This window comes from Danio rerio, chromosome 22 (assembly GCF_049306965.1).
Source record: "Danio rerio strain Tuebingen ecotype United States chromosome 22, GRCz12tu, whole genome shotgun sequence".
Classification (NCBI taxonomy): Eukaryota; Metazoa; Chordata; class Actinopteri; order Cypriniformes; family Danionidae; genus Danio; species Danio rerio.
Window position 1 is genome coordinate 17681788 of NC_133197.1, and position 17028 is coordinate 17698815.

Below are 17028 nucleotides of genomic sequence, written 5' to 3' on the forward strand. Positions count from 1 at the left end.
GCCCTAACCCTCTAATTACTCGGAGGCTGCAGCAATTTAGCGCCTTGCACTCTGTTTGTTTACCACGGAAAGAAAGAGCGAACACAAAAGACTGAAACGAAGAGGGAAGGAAAGAATGGAGGAATCAAGAAAAGAGGTAAATATATATAGAGAGAGAAACAAAAGACTGAAATATAGGGCTAAAGAAAGGAAGAATGAGGGGGAAGCAATATAAGAGGCAAAAAAATTGAGATTGAAATATAGAGCTAAAGAATGGAAGAGCGAAGGATAAAAACCATGTATGGAGCAAAAGATTTAAAATAAGGCTATAATGTAGAGAGCTAAAGAAAGGAAGAAGAAATGAGGGAAGGGACAAAATAAATGACTGAAATACAGAGTGAAGAAAGAGGAAATCAAAAAGTAAAAGAAAACAAGACTGAAATATGGAGATAAAAGAATGGAGCAGCAAAGCAATGAAGTTAAGAGCAGAAAAAAGCATAAGAGAAGCATAGAGCAGAAGAAAGAATGGAAGAATGAATGAAGGAGCAAAGTAAAGTGAAAGAAGGAAAGAACATAAGAATGGAAGATAAACAAGAAGAATATACAAAGGAGAAGAACAATAATGCAAGATCATTTAAAGCTTTGATGATGAAATAATATAAAGAAAACTAATTTAAAAAGAAATGAAGAGCAAATGAAAGGAAATCTGAAGGAAAAAAAAACAGAACTGAGTAGGAAAAAGTGAAATCTATTAAACTCAACCAGATTTTCTCTATGCACTTAAATTTGATCACAGCCAGAGCATTAGATTCTGCACTCGCATCAACAAAACCAAACAAGAGCAAATTACCTGAAGTTCTAGAGGTGCTTGCAAAATTGTTTTAAATTAATTAATAAAATAATTAGTTATTATTACAAAGTGGTTTTCGGTTTTCAGCAAAGTGCATCCAGAATGTCATGTTCATGCATCCCTACTTATAAAGGTCCTATTGTATAGTGCTGTCGCCACAATATTGCAATACAGCACAATTGTCAAGCCAACATGAGATGTATACTAATGATAAAATACATATTTGACCACTGATCAAACCTGTCAACATTGGGTTGTGAAAATAAGGGATATGCCAACCATAATGAGGGACACATTAAAAATGCACACACCTAACGTTATAATGAAAGCATTTGACTACCTTTTTATGCTCATTTAGGACATAATTAGTTTTGTTTGAAAAAAACAAAAACACCAAAATCGACATCTTTAGATGTTATAAGTATTAATTATGTGTAAATGTCTGTTCAAACAAGTACCCATAACCCAGACTTTTGCTGCGCTTCTAATTGCGTGTACAGAATCCGTTTGGGAAACAGCGTCTATTTATCACTATGGAAAGCGTCAGGTGATAGTGATGCACCGCTATATGACTGTATTGAGGATTGCAAAATAGGGGCGACTGCACCTGTAATGATAAGGAAAGTGAATCCTGATGTTTTTCTATATTTATTTCAAAGTGTTTTCATGCCGAAATAAAACGAAAGCTCAGTCACAATTTGACTCACACAATTGACTCACAATTTTAGAGCAAGTTGCAGCCCCTGGTGGTTCGGCGGTATTGGTTACATACAGTATAGGGAGGATTGGCTCTTTAATGCCACCCTTCAGAGAAAGACAGGGCGAAATACAGGAAAATACCTTTACAGGATGATAGCAGGATCGTAAAATACAGGAGAATACCAGAAAAAAAAACGTGAGGGTTGACAGGTATGCCACAGATAAAGGTATGCCAATGTGCAATAAATTAAATTTCTGTATGGATTTAAATGATTTCAATCATTTTTACTATCAAAGTCAATGTATTTTGTGTATTTCCTGTTCAATTACATCGTAGGAAGCGAGGTGAGGCAGCACTGAGCTGTGCCTCAAGTCAGATTGCATAGTCCCCTCCAAACGGGGTTAAGTATGTGCATTTTGTTTCCCACCAATGTAAGGTTTTATTAAAAATGTTTTTATACATTATAGACATTGTAGACATTTTCATTATATGTCCTCACTTTGCATATGATAACGCATTTCATGAATGTCTATCACCTATTTAATGTTAGGATTTGACATAAAGGGCTCTATTTTGACGGTCCATGGGCAAAACGCAGGGTACAAACGCTTTCAGGGCATGTCAGAATCCACTTTTGCTAATTAAGGATGGAAAAATCAGCTTTGCGCTGTGGCACATTTATAGCCTATAAATAATTAATTTTGTTTGTTTAGCGCAAAGATTTGTTTCAAATCTATTTCTAAATTCAGTTCTAATTTCCAGCAAACAAATAAATAAACAATAATAATGAAGTGTGGTCAAAAAACTGAGTTATATCCAAATACACATGCTGTGCCCCATATGGTCTAAAACCTGACAGGTGGGCAAATCTAAGCTTGTTTTTAATTAAACAAACATAAATATAGATATAATAAATAATACTGCTAATAATAATAACATTATACAAAAGCAAATTGAATGAACTGAAAAAGCCTCCTGAGATGAAGAAATTATGAAGGCAGTGGTTTTTAAAATTCATGAAGGCTAGGAAATAATGTTTTGTAAAATTTTAATCCTTCATATTTATATGCTATATATATATATCCTTATTATATCCTATATATATCCTTAATATTTAAATTCTTTTTCATATGTAAAGATATTTGCGTATTGCTCTACATCTTGTGTATTAAACAGTGTGTAAGCCAGGTGCACTCTGCTCCAGACAATAAACCGGCTTTGTTCTGGTCTAAAGAAGAGACTATTATAGTTTCTCAAAATAGCAACGCGCCAAAACGCGCCTGCTTTTTTAGACCAGAACACCTATGGTTGCACATATGAGCGCAAATGCATTTGCTATTCTTCTTGCTATTACTCTTGCACAAAGTTGAAAGTAGCAAATAACAATTGCGTCGCGCCTTGCGCCACATAGCGCCGGGTGTATGATAGGGCCCACAGCCAGGCAGTAACTCTGCCGCAATGAAGGGGGCGCACGTGAGCTCACGGCTATTATTATTCAGTGGTTGCTCTTCTTCAGCGATGTAAAGTTCAATAGGATTATTTTATGTTTTGATTAGACTGACTGCAAAAATTGCAAATGTAATATCTTAGCTCAAGTTTTTTTCAAAATTAGACTATTAATCAAAATGTGAACAAATAATGAAGGACCAATGCCGGAGCTAAAGGGCTTGTTTCAAAGGACGGGACAGAAGATAATTTGATAATATCAAAGTAATTCAAGTCATTTACAAGTAACTTAAAGGTAAGAACAGAGTGCAAATCCTTTATGTGTGTTTGTAAGTGAGAGAGAAAAAGAGAAAGCAAGAGAGAGAGAGAAAGCATTCCGCTGTGGAGCTGTGTCACTTGTTATAGGCTGTCTGTAGCATACACCTAGGTGATTTTTGGAAGGCATGTTGAATCGCGATACATTTTACATTCTTCCTTGGCCTAAAATGTTTCTGCTATGCGTATATAAAGAATGCTGATATGATAAATGAAACAATTTAGTTGGCAAATATATTTGGTGCATATATTTGTAAATCTGACCCTGAAAGAGTCAGTGCCTCACCAGCCACAAATCTCACCACATGTCAATGGTGCAAGCGTATGATTTGTAAAGAAGTCTGGTAGTAATACCACTTATCACACTAATGAGCATCCAGATTTACCACATTTACCATATCTTTTCCAAAATTTCCTCTCCAGAACAGCCCTACCTGTTTGTAAGGTTTTAAAAAAACAAAAAAGAGCTTTATTACCTGAAGTTTTAGAGGTGCTGTTTTCCAACACTGTGACAGCTGCATTTGTAGAGTCTCTCTCAGGGTTCCCTGTAGTCTGGAATGAAGGTTCCTCTGCAGAAACCGTTTTAGGAGTAGTCCAACCACGAGCCAACACAAATGACTCTGACCCTCCAGACCTAGACTCGGCCTGCTGGGAAGCATCCTTTGGATCTGGAGGAGTCGGTTGAGCTGCAAGTCCAGCTTGGGTGATTGTTGTTGAAGAAACTGATGGTTGTGGTGTATCGACCTCCTCCTGAACCACAGGTAACCATGTGCTAGAGACTGATGGATCTGGAGTGCACAAAATATCTTCAGTGGTGGTTTCTTCGACAGGTTGGGAAGGCGTTGGTGAAATTGTTAGTTTGTCCTCTATGGCATGGACAGGACTCGGTGTGGTAGGTGTGTTGAAGGTTTGTACTTCCGGTGTCAACTCTTGCTTCCGTTGAACAAAAGGCACGTTGACTTTATTTGAGGGACTGTTTTTGCGTTTTTCAACGGGTCGGTGGACGTACATGATTTCCCCCCTGGCCTCCTTGACTGTGCTGGTCGGTTCCACATGCTTGGTTTCTGAAGGACTGGATGCTCCAGAAGGTTGAGTCGTCTGGAGACTCATAAGCTGCCATTTGACCGTGGTCTCCTGTGGGACACCGGGGTCATCGGATCCTTTCATTTGTGCGTTAAGGGTGAACGGTAAGTCTTTTCCTCCACTTCCCTCTGCATCTTTTTCATTCTCTGCTGACAGAGGACTTTTGGGAATTGGATAACCATCCTCATTCAAGTCTTTTCCTTCGCCGGAGAAGTTCTCGGGGTTGTTTGTGGAAACAGGAATGGTCATGATCTCCAACTCCCCTCTTTTGGCTTCCATCGGACTGCTTGTTTGAGCTATAAAAAGCCTATTGTTGTTTGGAGCACCCTTTGAGGACTTAAGCGCCCAAATATTTTGGCTGCTCCTCATCTGACTGAAAGTCTTAGCAGTTGGATCCGCTGTTCCTGATTCAATTGCTCCTGCGGGGATGACAAGACGCTGTGATTAACATAGCAATGGGAGGAGATTGTTTCATTTAAATGTATGTTTAATTAGCAAGCAAAATATGCTACCTCCCGCCCCAGAACTATGGTAATTAACTTTAATGTGCGCAGCCCGATATAGAACTGTCATTATTTATCCATCAATGCCCTGGAGATATCCAGCAATTAATCTATCGCTCTCAACACACCTATCTTTTAATCAAAACTCTGTTTCGAAGGGGAAAATGAGCTACAAGCGTAGCTAAAATGACCTTTATTTTCTTCCCAGCGGGTAACATTTGACTTCTGGCTGAAAGGGGGATGAAATGTATATTCGTTCTGAAAGGTATCCAGGTAATAAGGCTCTTTCTCTCTCTATGCTGCCCTGGCACAAAGAACTCATATATCATGCACCTGTCCAGTGTGGTTAATTCCCAATGCTTTCTAACAGCAAATCTAGACAAAATAAGGGCCAGATCCTTGCATACTAAAAGGTTTGAATTACATTAAGTCAAAGTTTTACTTATAACACAATAAGTCACAAGTAGAAGATAGAACGTTGCTACTAAGAAGTATAAAGTAACAATTGAGAAAAACAATATCAATAGTGTGACAAATTCACAACTTCTAGAAAATAAATGGCAATTACCATGCAAAATCAGATGTAAAACACATTTTCCATGCGAAACCCTTGTGTCTACATTATCCCAGCAAGCATATTTTTGTGTTTGAAATAAGTCTAATAGACATCTAATAGACATCTAATAGACATCTAATCATTGACGTCAGGCCAAAACAAGGCTAAATTTAGGCTGTCAGTGAAAATCTAAAAGTCATCAAAGACCAGATCAAAACTAGACATTAAATAGATTGGAATGATTAACTACACGTGAAATCAGTCTAACCTGTGTATTTGATACTCTGGTTCAGGGATATTCCTGAATGTCTTAAAATTTGCATGTACAGTCCAAATTTAGCTTTGTTTCAATGTTTAGACATCTATTAGATGACTATTAAACACTAAATTCCTTTATTTATACAAAAAGGTTATAAAGCGACATGTTTTGTGTGTGTTCCATATGATTTGAACATGCACATGAAGCTTAAATAGTTTGGGTCTGTGTGGACATATTATTTGTTTTGTATACTGTGTGTATTTGGTTTGCAGATGTACACAAGCTCTGAAAACTGGACTGACACAATTTCAATTTACTAGAACTTCTTTGTTAAGCTGCTTAGACACAATCTACATTGTAAAAGTGTTATAGAAATAAAGATGAATTGAATTTAATGTTTTTACTTCAGAACTGCATGGATAATTTGGATATCTGCTTAGGTAACATTATTTGCCTTAAAGGCAACATGCAGCGTTTAGCATTTAAGCCATGAGCATAGATATTCACAGACCATATGTTCGGTACACACCATGAAATATTAAATGAGCATGAATTATTCAGGACTGTGCTGTTGCTGTGTCACATGGACATAATTTACATAACCAAGTAATTGAGCAATTAATGACATGAATAACAGATTACTCTCTGTGGTCTCACCACCATGATGGTATTAAACATGCCCATGTGATGGATAAAAGCAATAAATGAAATATAATTCTACTATAATCATAGGACCAGATGTAATAATAGGAATGTTATACACAAAAAATGATTAATTAAAAGAGCTAATTTTAAGCTTTCATAGCCTTTTTGTGTAACTTTTAAGCAGATGGTGTCACAATGATTTCACATCTGTGTAATATAAAATCACTTTGGTAATGTGCCTTTTTGAGGAGAAAAAAACCCAAACTGTGTGATATATAAGATTGCAACATTGAGAAATACAGTTGCAACGAGAGAAAAATAAGCATTCAAATATTAGGATATGACAATACAATATAAGTTTCTAATGAATTGTGAAATATAATCTTAATTATAAGACCCCCACCCCCCAAAAAATCCCAATTAATGACCACAATATTGCAACTGCAAAATATAAAGTTAAAAACAGAGAAAAAAAAATCACAAAAGCAAGAGAAAAAGGTGCAAAAAAGTCACAATTAATAGAAACGAAAATAATTGTGAAAGACAAAGAGCTCTTTTTAATGATCTAGACGCAAAGTCTAAAGCGCGTAGCGCAAATGTATTGAGGGCGTGTCCGAATCAACTTTTGCTATTTTAGGGTTGAAAAATACACTTTGCGCCCTGACGCATGGTCTAACAGGATTTTGCTAATTCCTTTAATGAGTTATAGGTGTGTTTTGAGCATAACATGCATTAAACCAATCAGAGGCTCATCTCGCATTACCTTTAAGAGTCAGTTGCATCGCGCCAATGGCGCATTTGCTATTTACATGGTGCATTTGCTATCTACATGGCGGACTTTGTAAGTGGAAAAACTGAACGCTTCCCTAGCTAGAACACAGTTAAACAGATCATCTGCGTGAGAATAAAGAATCAGCCTCCTCCATTCGGCCTCTTTACTTTCTCTTTATCTTTACTTTTACACTTTTATTTTTTATGGATAATGAAATGGTGTTGTACGCACTCCACCAAAGACATCCATTAGCCTACATATTTAATTTCGTCTGTTAAGCGCAAAGATTTGTTTCAAAACTACTTTTAAATTCAGTTCTAATTTCCAGCAAACGAATAAATGAACAATAATAACGAAGTGTGGTCAATAAATATATCCAAACACACATCCTAGTCTTATACCCCATATAGTGACGCATGCATCTTCAAAACCCGACAGGTGGAAAAATCTAAACTTGTTTTTATTAAAACAAATATAAATATGCAAATAATGAATACTACTGCTAATAATAATAACAATATCAAATGCAAACTGTCATGAATAAACTGAAAAAGCTCCCCGAGTTGAGGCATGGAGGTAGTGGTTTTTATATTTATTTAGAAAGTAATCATTTTTGTAACATTTTAATCCTTTAACTTTTTTCATTTGTGAAGACATTTGTGTATTTCTGTTCATCCTGTGTGTATTAAGCAATGTGTAAGCATTTGAACCCAAATAGGCGCATAACTATCACACTCTGCACTGAACTTTAGATCTGCTTTTAGCTGGTCAATGGTTCGGTCTTTTTTAGTTTTTTTAAACAGCAATACACCAACAATGCGCCTTAACACATCTCTTTTCTAGACCAGCACGCCCATGAGTCCACAAAGCGGCACAAATGGATTTGCTATATAACCAATGTGGTGCAAAACGTGAAAATTAGGGTTGCTGGTCTAAAAATAGTCACAAATCATGCCAAACACATCTGCACCAGGTGTATAATAGGGCCCAAAGTATGCCACAAGTAGAGGAACCAATGTTAAGACAAAGTCTAAGACAAAAAGTGTGAAAAAAACAAAAGTAACATGTAAAGTCTTGCAAATGTGTAAAGCTTGCAATTAAGGGAAAAGTAATTGCATTTGGGAGACAAAAGTAACACTTGGGATACAAAAAAGTTGCAATAGAGGTAAAGTCACTACTGTAACGTATAGTCCTTCCTAAAAGAGTCACAGTTTAGAGACACAATGTTGCAACTGGGAAAAATAAGTTTCCATTTTTAAAGATAAAAACACCCCATTAAACTCCCCACAATTGTGTTAAAAAGTTGCAACTGTGAAACAAAAAAACAACAACTAAATAATAGGCTTGCTATTTTGTATCCAGTGCAATGGCATTCAAGCACTTTGTGCTTCAAGTGTCCAAATACCTGAAGACAATGGCCACTTATACAGAAGAAACATTCCTCAAGTATCTAGACACAAGAAACAAAACAGACACTTGAACACGTTTTGCAGAATGTATGTATTTCAGAGAATTTCTACATAGCAAAGCTTTATCCGTATCTTTAGTTTTCTTTTTTGTGTGTGCAAAACTCAAGGACACAGATGGCAAGTTTACATAAAAGACGGCTGGATTTTCAGAATTCTCTACACCCTCCATGTAATGAAATTTGAAACAAGGGGGGATATGTAGTGTCATGCAGCAGAGGGTGAAATAACCAGTGAATCCAAAGCTAAATGACCTCTACTGTAGTAAAAAAAAATCTGTACGGTTTCTTCTTTACGCACACAATCCTCGGCGCTGCCAATGATCACGCTTCGTATACAATAATTGGGAGAGAGACTTGGAGTTGGTGGCAGTGCCTGCACTTTCGGCCAAAGCCCATTAATTAGATTCGGATGTAAATAATGCATGCTGACTAAAGCTGGATTTTCACCCGGCATTAAATATTCATGTTCCCTGTTGAATTTGGTTCGCGGGGAGGATATTTGTAGTGAGGATGCCTTGAGAACGGACTGCTGCCAAAAACCCATTGCGCTAAAACCACACCAGTTAGGCATGCTTCAATCACAGCCTAAGGCCTTGCAATGCTCTAAATTTTCAAATGGGTTGGATCTCATTTTGCTCTCTCCTACTATGCAGCTTTACTTGGCACAGATATGACAGGCATTGATATCCATTAAAAGCCCTAGAGCAGGAGGCAGGAATACATCTCAGCACTGTGACCTTAACAGCGGCCCTTCAGAGAACGAGTTGTGTTAGCAGCCTTCCTCTTCGGCAGCTACACCTGAAGAACTATTTGCTGCCATATTGTGTTTCTCTCAGAAACAATGAACGATTCAGCTGCAAGCCACTGTGAGACATAGTTTGCTGGGGGCATTTACTTTTGCACAGTGTGGACATCATTTGGTGTGATTTAAAGAAAAGCTATGGAGGTTTGAAATAAAGACTGTTCAGTGTTGAAACTACTGTGCAGCTAAAGAAATACAGAATTTTTTTTTTGTGTGTGTGTGTGTGATTTGCAGTGAATTAAAAATAGTTTGGGAAACAAAAATGATTAACTCTAAAACAGAATTAATCTTCAGCTTATTGTGGAAACACTTTTTTTTTTGATGGTCCCTTTTGAACATTTTGTTGACAATAAATAACATTGCAGGTACATGTCTACTAACTGTCATTAGATCATCATTAGACTGTCTCCTTAATATCTACTTAGTTATTATTGTGATGATCTGCCAATAGACATTCTACTTACTGCAAGTACAGGTCCTCCTATTCAAACTCTAACTCTACCAGTACCACTTTATTTTGCTGGTCCATTTGAGTATTAGTAGACTGTCTGCTTAATATCTGTTGATACTGCTCCTTCAACAGACACTTAACTGACTATAAGAAACTTTGCAAGTACATGTCAATTTACACTAAACTTAACCCCAACCCTAACCCCAACCCCAACCTATCGGTCTACTTATAATCTAATGAGAATTAGAAGACTTATAGATGCAATGTCAATTAAATTCAACAAACGGACTACTAAAATAAAGTGTGACCAACAATTTCCCTTATGGGGACCAAGAAATGTCCACACAAAGTCAAGATATACTGGTATTGCTACATTTGGTCCCCACAACTTTGGGTTCACACACAAAGGAAAAGGGAAAGGATGACAGAGTGCATGATTCAAGGCAGTTTATGGGCCCTTTTGTGTGTTGTGTGTAGTTTTTGGTCAGGGGGCCCACCTTCACCATCGACCTTAGAGCCCCAAATTGCTACTGATGCCCTTGCCTACATCGCCCAGTTCTATATTATCCAATTACAAAACAATACAAAAATTACTAGGTGAACCATTGAATCTTTGCAGTAAGAATTGCTTCACTAATGCTAATTGAACATTTACTGATTGTTCATTAACTATTTTCAAGCGATTTGAGCTTACTTGGCTGTATAAAGACAATAATTTTCAATAAATTCAGCAAATTAACCACATTCAGTTGATGGTATTATTACAGTAAACAGTGCTAAATGTATAGCTTGTGTTTTCTTTTTCTACACTGGTGCCGTGCTTTTACCGTGTCATTGTGGTTGATAATATTTGCTGTAAATATTACAGTCTTACTGGCAACCAAAATAATAAAATAATAATTTGGTTCAAAATCAGTGACGGTTTTACAGTGTATGCTCAATTGAAATTGAGAAGTTTCACGTTATTGTGTAATTTTATTTGCTTAGACTTTTTAGCAAACTTGTCGTACCTTGGGGTGGTCCACTGAAGCTGTCTGTGAAGGTCTCTGAATATGGAAGATCCATGTGAGAGTTGCTTGAACTCTTCATCTCTTGCTGTGCATGCACCAGCACCACCTCTCTCTCCTGCTCCAAGAGCTCTTCTTCTGGGTCTGAAGATGAAGGACGGTAGGAATATTCCTTAGTATTTGGCTCCACTATGGCATTATCATAACCTCCTTTGCTTGCTTTCCCTTTACTTGGCTTCGTCCTGGCAGACGGGACCATTTCTGGGGTTCCTCTGTAGACGCTGGACTCTGTGGCTGGTATTTCAGGCTCTCCAGTCCCAGCCCAGTATCTAAATGGTTTCATGATTGTGTTCACAATGGTAGAAATGACACTGTTGCTGGTCTGAGCTTGTGTAGAGGATGATGGTGTGGTTGAGGATGGGTCAGAAGATACTTCAGGACCCTCTGGATCATCCGTCTCCTCTTTCGCTGAACCCCCTTGAAGGTTCTCCTGCTTCTCTTTAGGATCTTCATCCCAGTCTACAGACCTTTCCTCAGGTCCCAGATGGATTACAACATGCTCCTCTGAAATTTCAGAAGATTCGTGGTTTATGATGGATTTGAAATCTTCTTTCTCAAGGTCAACCAGACCGGTCCAGGTTGAAGGTTCGGGGAAGGCTCCGGTTCTTTGTAGCTGCTCCTCCTCGTTGCTTGAAGAGTTCAAATTGGAGTTTTCAAGGGTCTTCTGAAGTATTGGCGCCTGCTCTTTGAAATTTTTCTCTGAAAGAGTAGGATAGTCTCATTAACCACAGCATTGACTGACAAAAATTACAAAGCAAATATCCGTAGTTGTGAAATGAGTTTAACCTAATCCTCATATCATACATATTTCAGATTCTCACGAGACCCAGGGTTGATCTCTTGATGCTATGGGCTTTAAATTATTCTCCAAAATTATGGATAAGGGATGTAAGATAATACTTCATGGAACCTTTAAAGTAAAAAAAAAATAATTCTTTAACCAGGTCAAAAATGACCATTTGTTTGAATATATAAGCCTGTATCAAAACAGAGAGAGACCACTAGTTCAACAAACCTTGAAAGCAGTAAGCATCAAAGAGATCAGTAGTGTCTGGGAAGCCGGTGCGGTTGGGGTTGTGGTAAACAGTTCGTACTCCTGGTTCATCCCCTCCGCAGTTACGCCGGGGCAGGTTGATGGGGTAGCGCACACTGCCATCGGCCAGCCAGCCGGGGTCACAGCGGTCTAGGCCAGCCTGCCAGGCAAGGTAGATCTGCCCGACTGTGGCCAGCTGAGCTCCCAGAGTGTGGCAGTGAGTGGAGGCAGATGCCAAGCTCAACTTCTCTGGCACACTTGTATGGAACACTTCACCTAGACAAAGTACACATAATGTGTAAGAATGCAAAATTCCCACAAGAAGGTGACTATACAAGAATTAATATTTGATGGTATTACACATGGACTTTTCTTTCATTTAAATTTAGGTTAATTTAGAATACAAAAACAATAAAATTACAATTAAGCAAGTATTGGCTGATGCCGATATAACAGCCAACATATTATGTATTGCCTGATGACACTTCAATTTACAACAGATCAACTGGTGAAAATATTCTGTAATTTGTGGCTAATAACAATACACTAAGCACTGTGTTATATCATCTGATAACATTATGTCGTGCATTACTAAGTAACGATTTACATTACAGTAGATCAAAAGCTATCCTTATTTATTTCCTTATTGGGTAGATAACAATGACATTAATAAAAATAAGCATTTATTTCCACATACATAGGTGACAGCCAATATATAATGCATTTTTACAGTGATTTTACATTGTTACACTTTACAGTGTTTTTGTCACATATTTCATGTTCTTACAGCAATAATAACAGCGAATTATGCAAAATTCCTTATGATTTATCATAAACCAAACCAATACCAGTACTTAGATATGCAATTACAATGAGCAGAAACCGATTTGATTTACTGAGATGTTTATTTGACACTTAAAGCGTCAGTAAACATTGAGTTGCACTTGATGAATCACCAAGGACCAAGGTTTCAGCTAAAAACCTTCCTAAAGCCTCCGTAAAATCTAAATAAAAGAAAGTATGAAAGTATGTTTTTTATATTTATAGGCTAGAAAATAATATGTTTTGTAATATTTAAATTCTTTATATTTATATCATATATATATATTCTTATTATATCCTATATATATTCTTAATATTTTAATTCGTTTTCATTTGTAAAGATATTTGCGTATTGCTCTACATCTTCTGTGTATTAAGCAGTGAGTGTGAGGCGCACAACTAACGCACTCTGCATTGGACAATAGACCGGCTTTGTTCATCTGGTTTATTGAAAAATCTATTATAGTTTCTCAAAAGAGCAACGCGACAGCAATACACCTCAATAGCCTTTCTTTTTAGACTACAACGCCTATGGGCACAAATATGAGCGTCAAAATGACTCTTGCGTCAAGCTGAAACTAGCAAATAACAATTGCGTCATGCCTTGCGCCACATTGCGCCGGGTGTATTATAGGGCCCTGATTCTTTTGATTTTGAGTATCTACCAATATCGAAACCCAATCTGATACTTCTATAACCCATAAAGAAAGAATTAAGAAGAGCAAAGAAACAGATCCATGATGGAGTTAATCCACTGTGCGGTAAGACTTAGTAGACACATGGAAGCTACGGATAAACTCCAAATGTCTGTGGTAAACAAACATGGGGTACTGTACATCTAATAGCGGGACAAGTAGTTCGTAAGAAATCTTTTTATAATAGGCTGGCAGAGCTTTCTCTGTGAAATAGTGGTGAGACTGCATTTCAAATCAAGGTTCTACATTTGTTTCTGAGGTGTCTTATCAGGTTTGTTGTGTTAAATGTAGCATTTTCCTTTTCACCTCCTGCAATGAAAAGTGTACATATCTCACAATGTTGGCAATGTTGTCATCATCAACTTTACAATACCTCCAAAGCGCGAACATACTCACGTTATTTGCTTCAAGCTGCTTTTGTTTTCTACTTTTTACCTGCATTTAACCAATAACCTATCTGGAACAAAGTGATGTCATGACGCATGTTTTGCTGTTTCTGTGTGAAGTCAAGAAAGAGGTCTGACTCTGTGCCACTAACTATATATAACTATAGATGTATATTTACATGTATACTTGAGTCCTGATCGGGAGGTAATGTCCAATTCCGATCGGTTGTGAAACCATGTGAATGGGCTCACGTAATTGGATCTGGACATCCCTAGACCTAAGAATATCTACGTATAAGCTAGTGTGCTCCAAACACTGACACAATTTGCTTTTAGAAGACATACTGTAACATACAAAACTTGCAGTTTGTCAACTCCGCCTAAACGATCAACAATTTCTTTTTTACATTTTTCATATGATGGGATCATCCACTCTCACATATCACACATTGAACAAAAATGCATATTTCAAAGCACTTCATAGGACCTTTCAAGTTCTCTTCAAGAACAATAGTCACCTCGGATGACCTAACGGTGAGTACTTTAAACCAAAAGCAATTTTTTCAAACCCCACTAAGGCAGCTTGTAATATTAATACACAGTAAGGTACTGTCATTTCTGCACAAAACACATGAACATGTTATACTGTACTCATTCTGGCATAGGGGCTGAAAGCTTGGTGACCTACTTAGATGTTCTGGGAGTTTGGGATGCGAGTAGGTACATGCATCTACGACGTCTGAGGCTCACGAGGACATTTAAAGACACATTTTTTTTGGCTGACTGAGCTGTAACCAAAGGCATATGTGGTACCTTGCAGACTGTTGGCAAAGCAGTACACATCGAACATCTCATCGGGGGCTCGTGTGCCGTAGTTCCTCACGCCAGGCGAATCCTCCCTGTCACCGAAACAGCCCGGCCGAGGGGACTGGATGGGATACCTGGGTTTGGGAGCCAAAACAAGGAAATTATTTCCAAGGAGGGCCAGGAGTGAGTGAGATAAACTGTGCAATTACTCGAAAGCGCATCGATTTGGATGGCGGCTAAAGTCTGATTAAGAGATTATACACAGCACTCCGGGGTTTCTGAAGAGAAATAGCGATGGGGGTTCTAGCGCGGCCCAAATATTGAAGTCGGTTATATAAAACCATTAAAACAGCCCACGTATTTTTCCATGGCCGTCCAGAGATCTCAGATGTCTCCATACGCGTGCGCTAATTGCACGTTTGCGTTTTCACTGATGTGTAGCCAAGTTTCTCTAGAGATGCTCCAATTAAAGTTCTTGCAGGCGGGAAGGGAAACGTTCGCTCACGCCTTTTATTCGGTGAGGCCTGAGTCTCAATTATGAGCTGACAATATGTGCTAGATATACATGCTGAAATCAATAGCCGACTGACATTTAATCATGAACTGAAGATCAAAGAGGCGATGCTATAATACGTTCAATACATAATAGTTATTATGATTAATTAAAAAAGGCTGATTGTTAAATTGCTTGAAGCCCAACACTGCTTTTAAAGAAAGTAGAGCTATTTTGTTTCATGCAATGGAGACTAGTTTCATCAGCTCATTCAATCATTCATTCATTCATTTTCTTTTCAGCTTAGTCTCTTTATTAATCTGGGGTCGCCACAGCGGAATGAACTGCCAACTTATCCAGCATATGTTTTACACAGCGGATGCCCTTCCAGCTGCAACCCATCACTGGGAATAATCCATACACACTCATTCATACAAATACAGATAATTTACCTAATTCCCCTTTACCACTTGTTTTTGGACTTTTTTGCTGTGAGGCGATTGTGCTACCCACTGCGCCACCATGCTGCTCCTGATTGGCTCATATATTCCTCTAATACTGTATGTTGTGATGTACAAAGTGATGGTTTTATGGGTAACATTAAAAGGAAGATTAAGAGATGCACTGGGGAAAAGTATTATGTAAACATGTTCAAAGAGCGCTCGCAGGCAAATGTTTCTGAATCTAAAAGACAAACCCAAGGACTCAAGAGAAAAGTAAAATCTCGCTTTTTAAATTGAATGATTTGTATTAATGTAACTGACCTGTGTAATTTTGCATTTGATTTATTTTCACATACAATAGTGTAACAAATACTATAAAAAGTTTGTGTGAAAAAATATATATTTGATAAAATGGACAAAATGTACTAGAAATACTGAATAAATTATTATAAATGTATGCATTTAAATACTGTAGACAGGGATGTTAAAAATAAAAACAAGTAGAATAATAGTAAACATCAGGGCATATAATAAAATACTATAATTACATGATATTATATTTTATTATATTATATTATATAAAATTGTATTATATTATATTCTATTTTATACAATTATAATAAAATGTATTATATTATATTATTTTATATTATATTATACTATTTTAAAATAAATTAAATTATATTAAAATGTATAATATAAAATGCTATCATTTTATATTGTATTAAAATTTATTATATTATATTATATTATGTAAAATTATAGTAAAATGTATTATATTATATTATATTATATTATATTATATTATATTATATTATATTATATTAAAATTACATTATAATATATCAATTTTTATTATATTATTAAACCAATTAAAATAAAATACTTTGTTAAAGTATAAAACAAATACAAAAACTCAAAAGATATGTTATACTGAATGTTATAACATTTTTAAACAAAAATTAATTTACAAAAAAAAATTGACAAATAAGCTAAGAATTTTTCCATTTTCCTTGCTGAAAATAAAATAAAATACATACAAATAAAAACAAATTAAATAAGCTTATAAAAAGGGCAGGTTCTGTTGTGGGGTGTGTAATACCTACTAGAAGAGATAGCATATGATCGAACAATGGACAAATTTGTCAGTAAATAAACCCTCTGTAAGCTCTTTTAGCTCAAGATTAATTTCGCCCCCGTGTTACAGGAAACTATAAAAAAGTCATTTTTACCAACAAAGATCAGATTCTATAAGCAAAGTCATATTAGATGAATTATGTTGAGTTGTAACAGGATTAATTCTGTTAATCCAATAATCCATTACTCTTTGTTTGAAACTAAGGTGTGCAGTAGGAATGTAATTTTAATAATATTATTGTCTTTTTATATATGTACTTTACTTAATTTATCTTATAGTATAGAGAGCTCTGTTGTGATGTGAATTTTCCATTGG

The 17028-nt window shown here is 36.6% G+C and overlaps 1 protein-coding gene across 4 annotated transcripts in view; it reads right to left on the reverse strand.

Annotated features, from left to right (window-relative positions):
* Window positions 1-17028, reverse strand: part of ncanb (neurocan b) — a 292758-nt gene that overhangs the window by 123592 nt on the left and 152138 nt on the right. For all 4 annotated transcript variants that reach the window (XM_073937755.1, XM_073937754.1, XM_073937756.1 and 1 more), the window contains 4 exons: window positions 14646-14773; window positions 11912-12205; window positions 10840-11595; window positions 3767-4792 (listed from right to left, as the gene is read on the reverse strand). In XM_073937755.1, coding sequence (XP_073793856.1) covers window positions 3767-4792; window positions 10840-11595; window positions 11912-12205; window positions 14646-14773 — 2204 coding nt within the window. The remainder of the gene's footprint in view (window positions 1-3766; window positions 4793-10839; window positions 11596-11911; window positions 12206-14645; window positions 14774-17028) is intronic.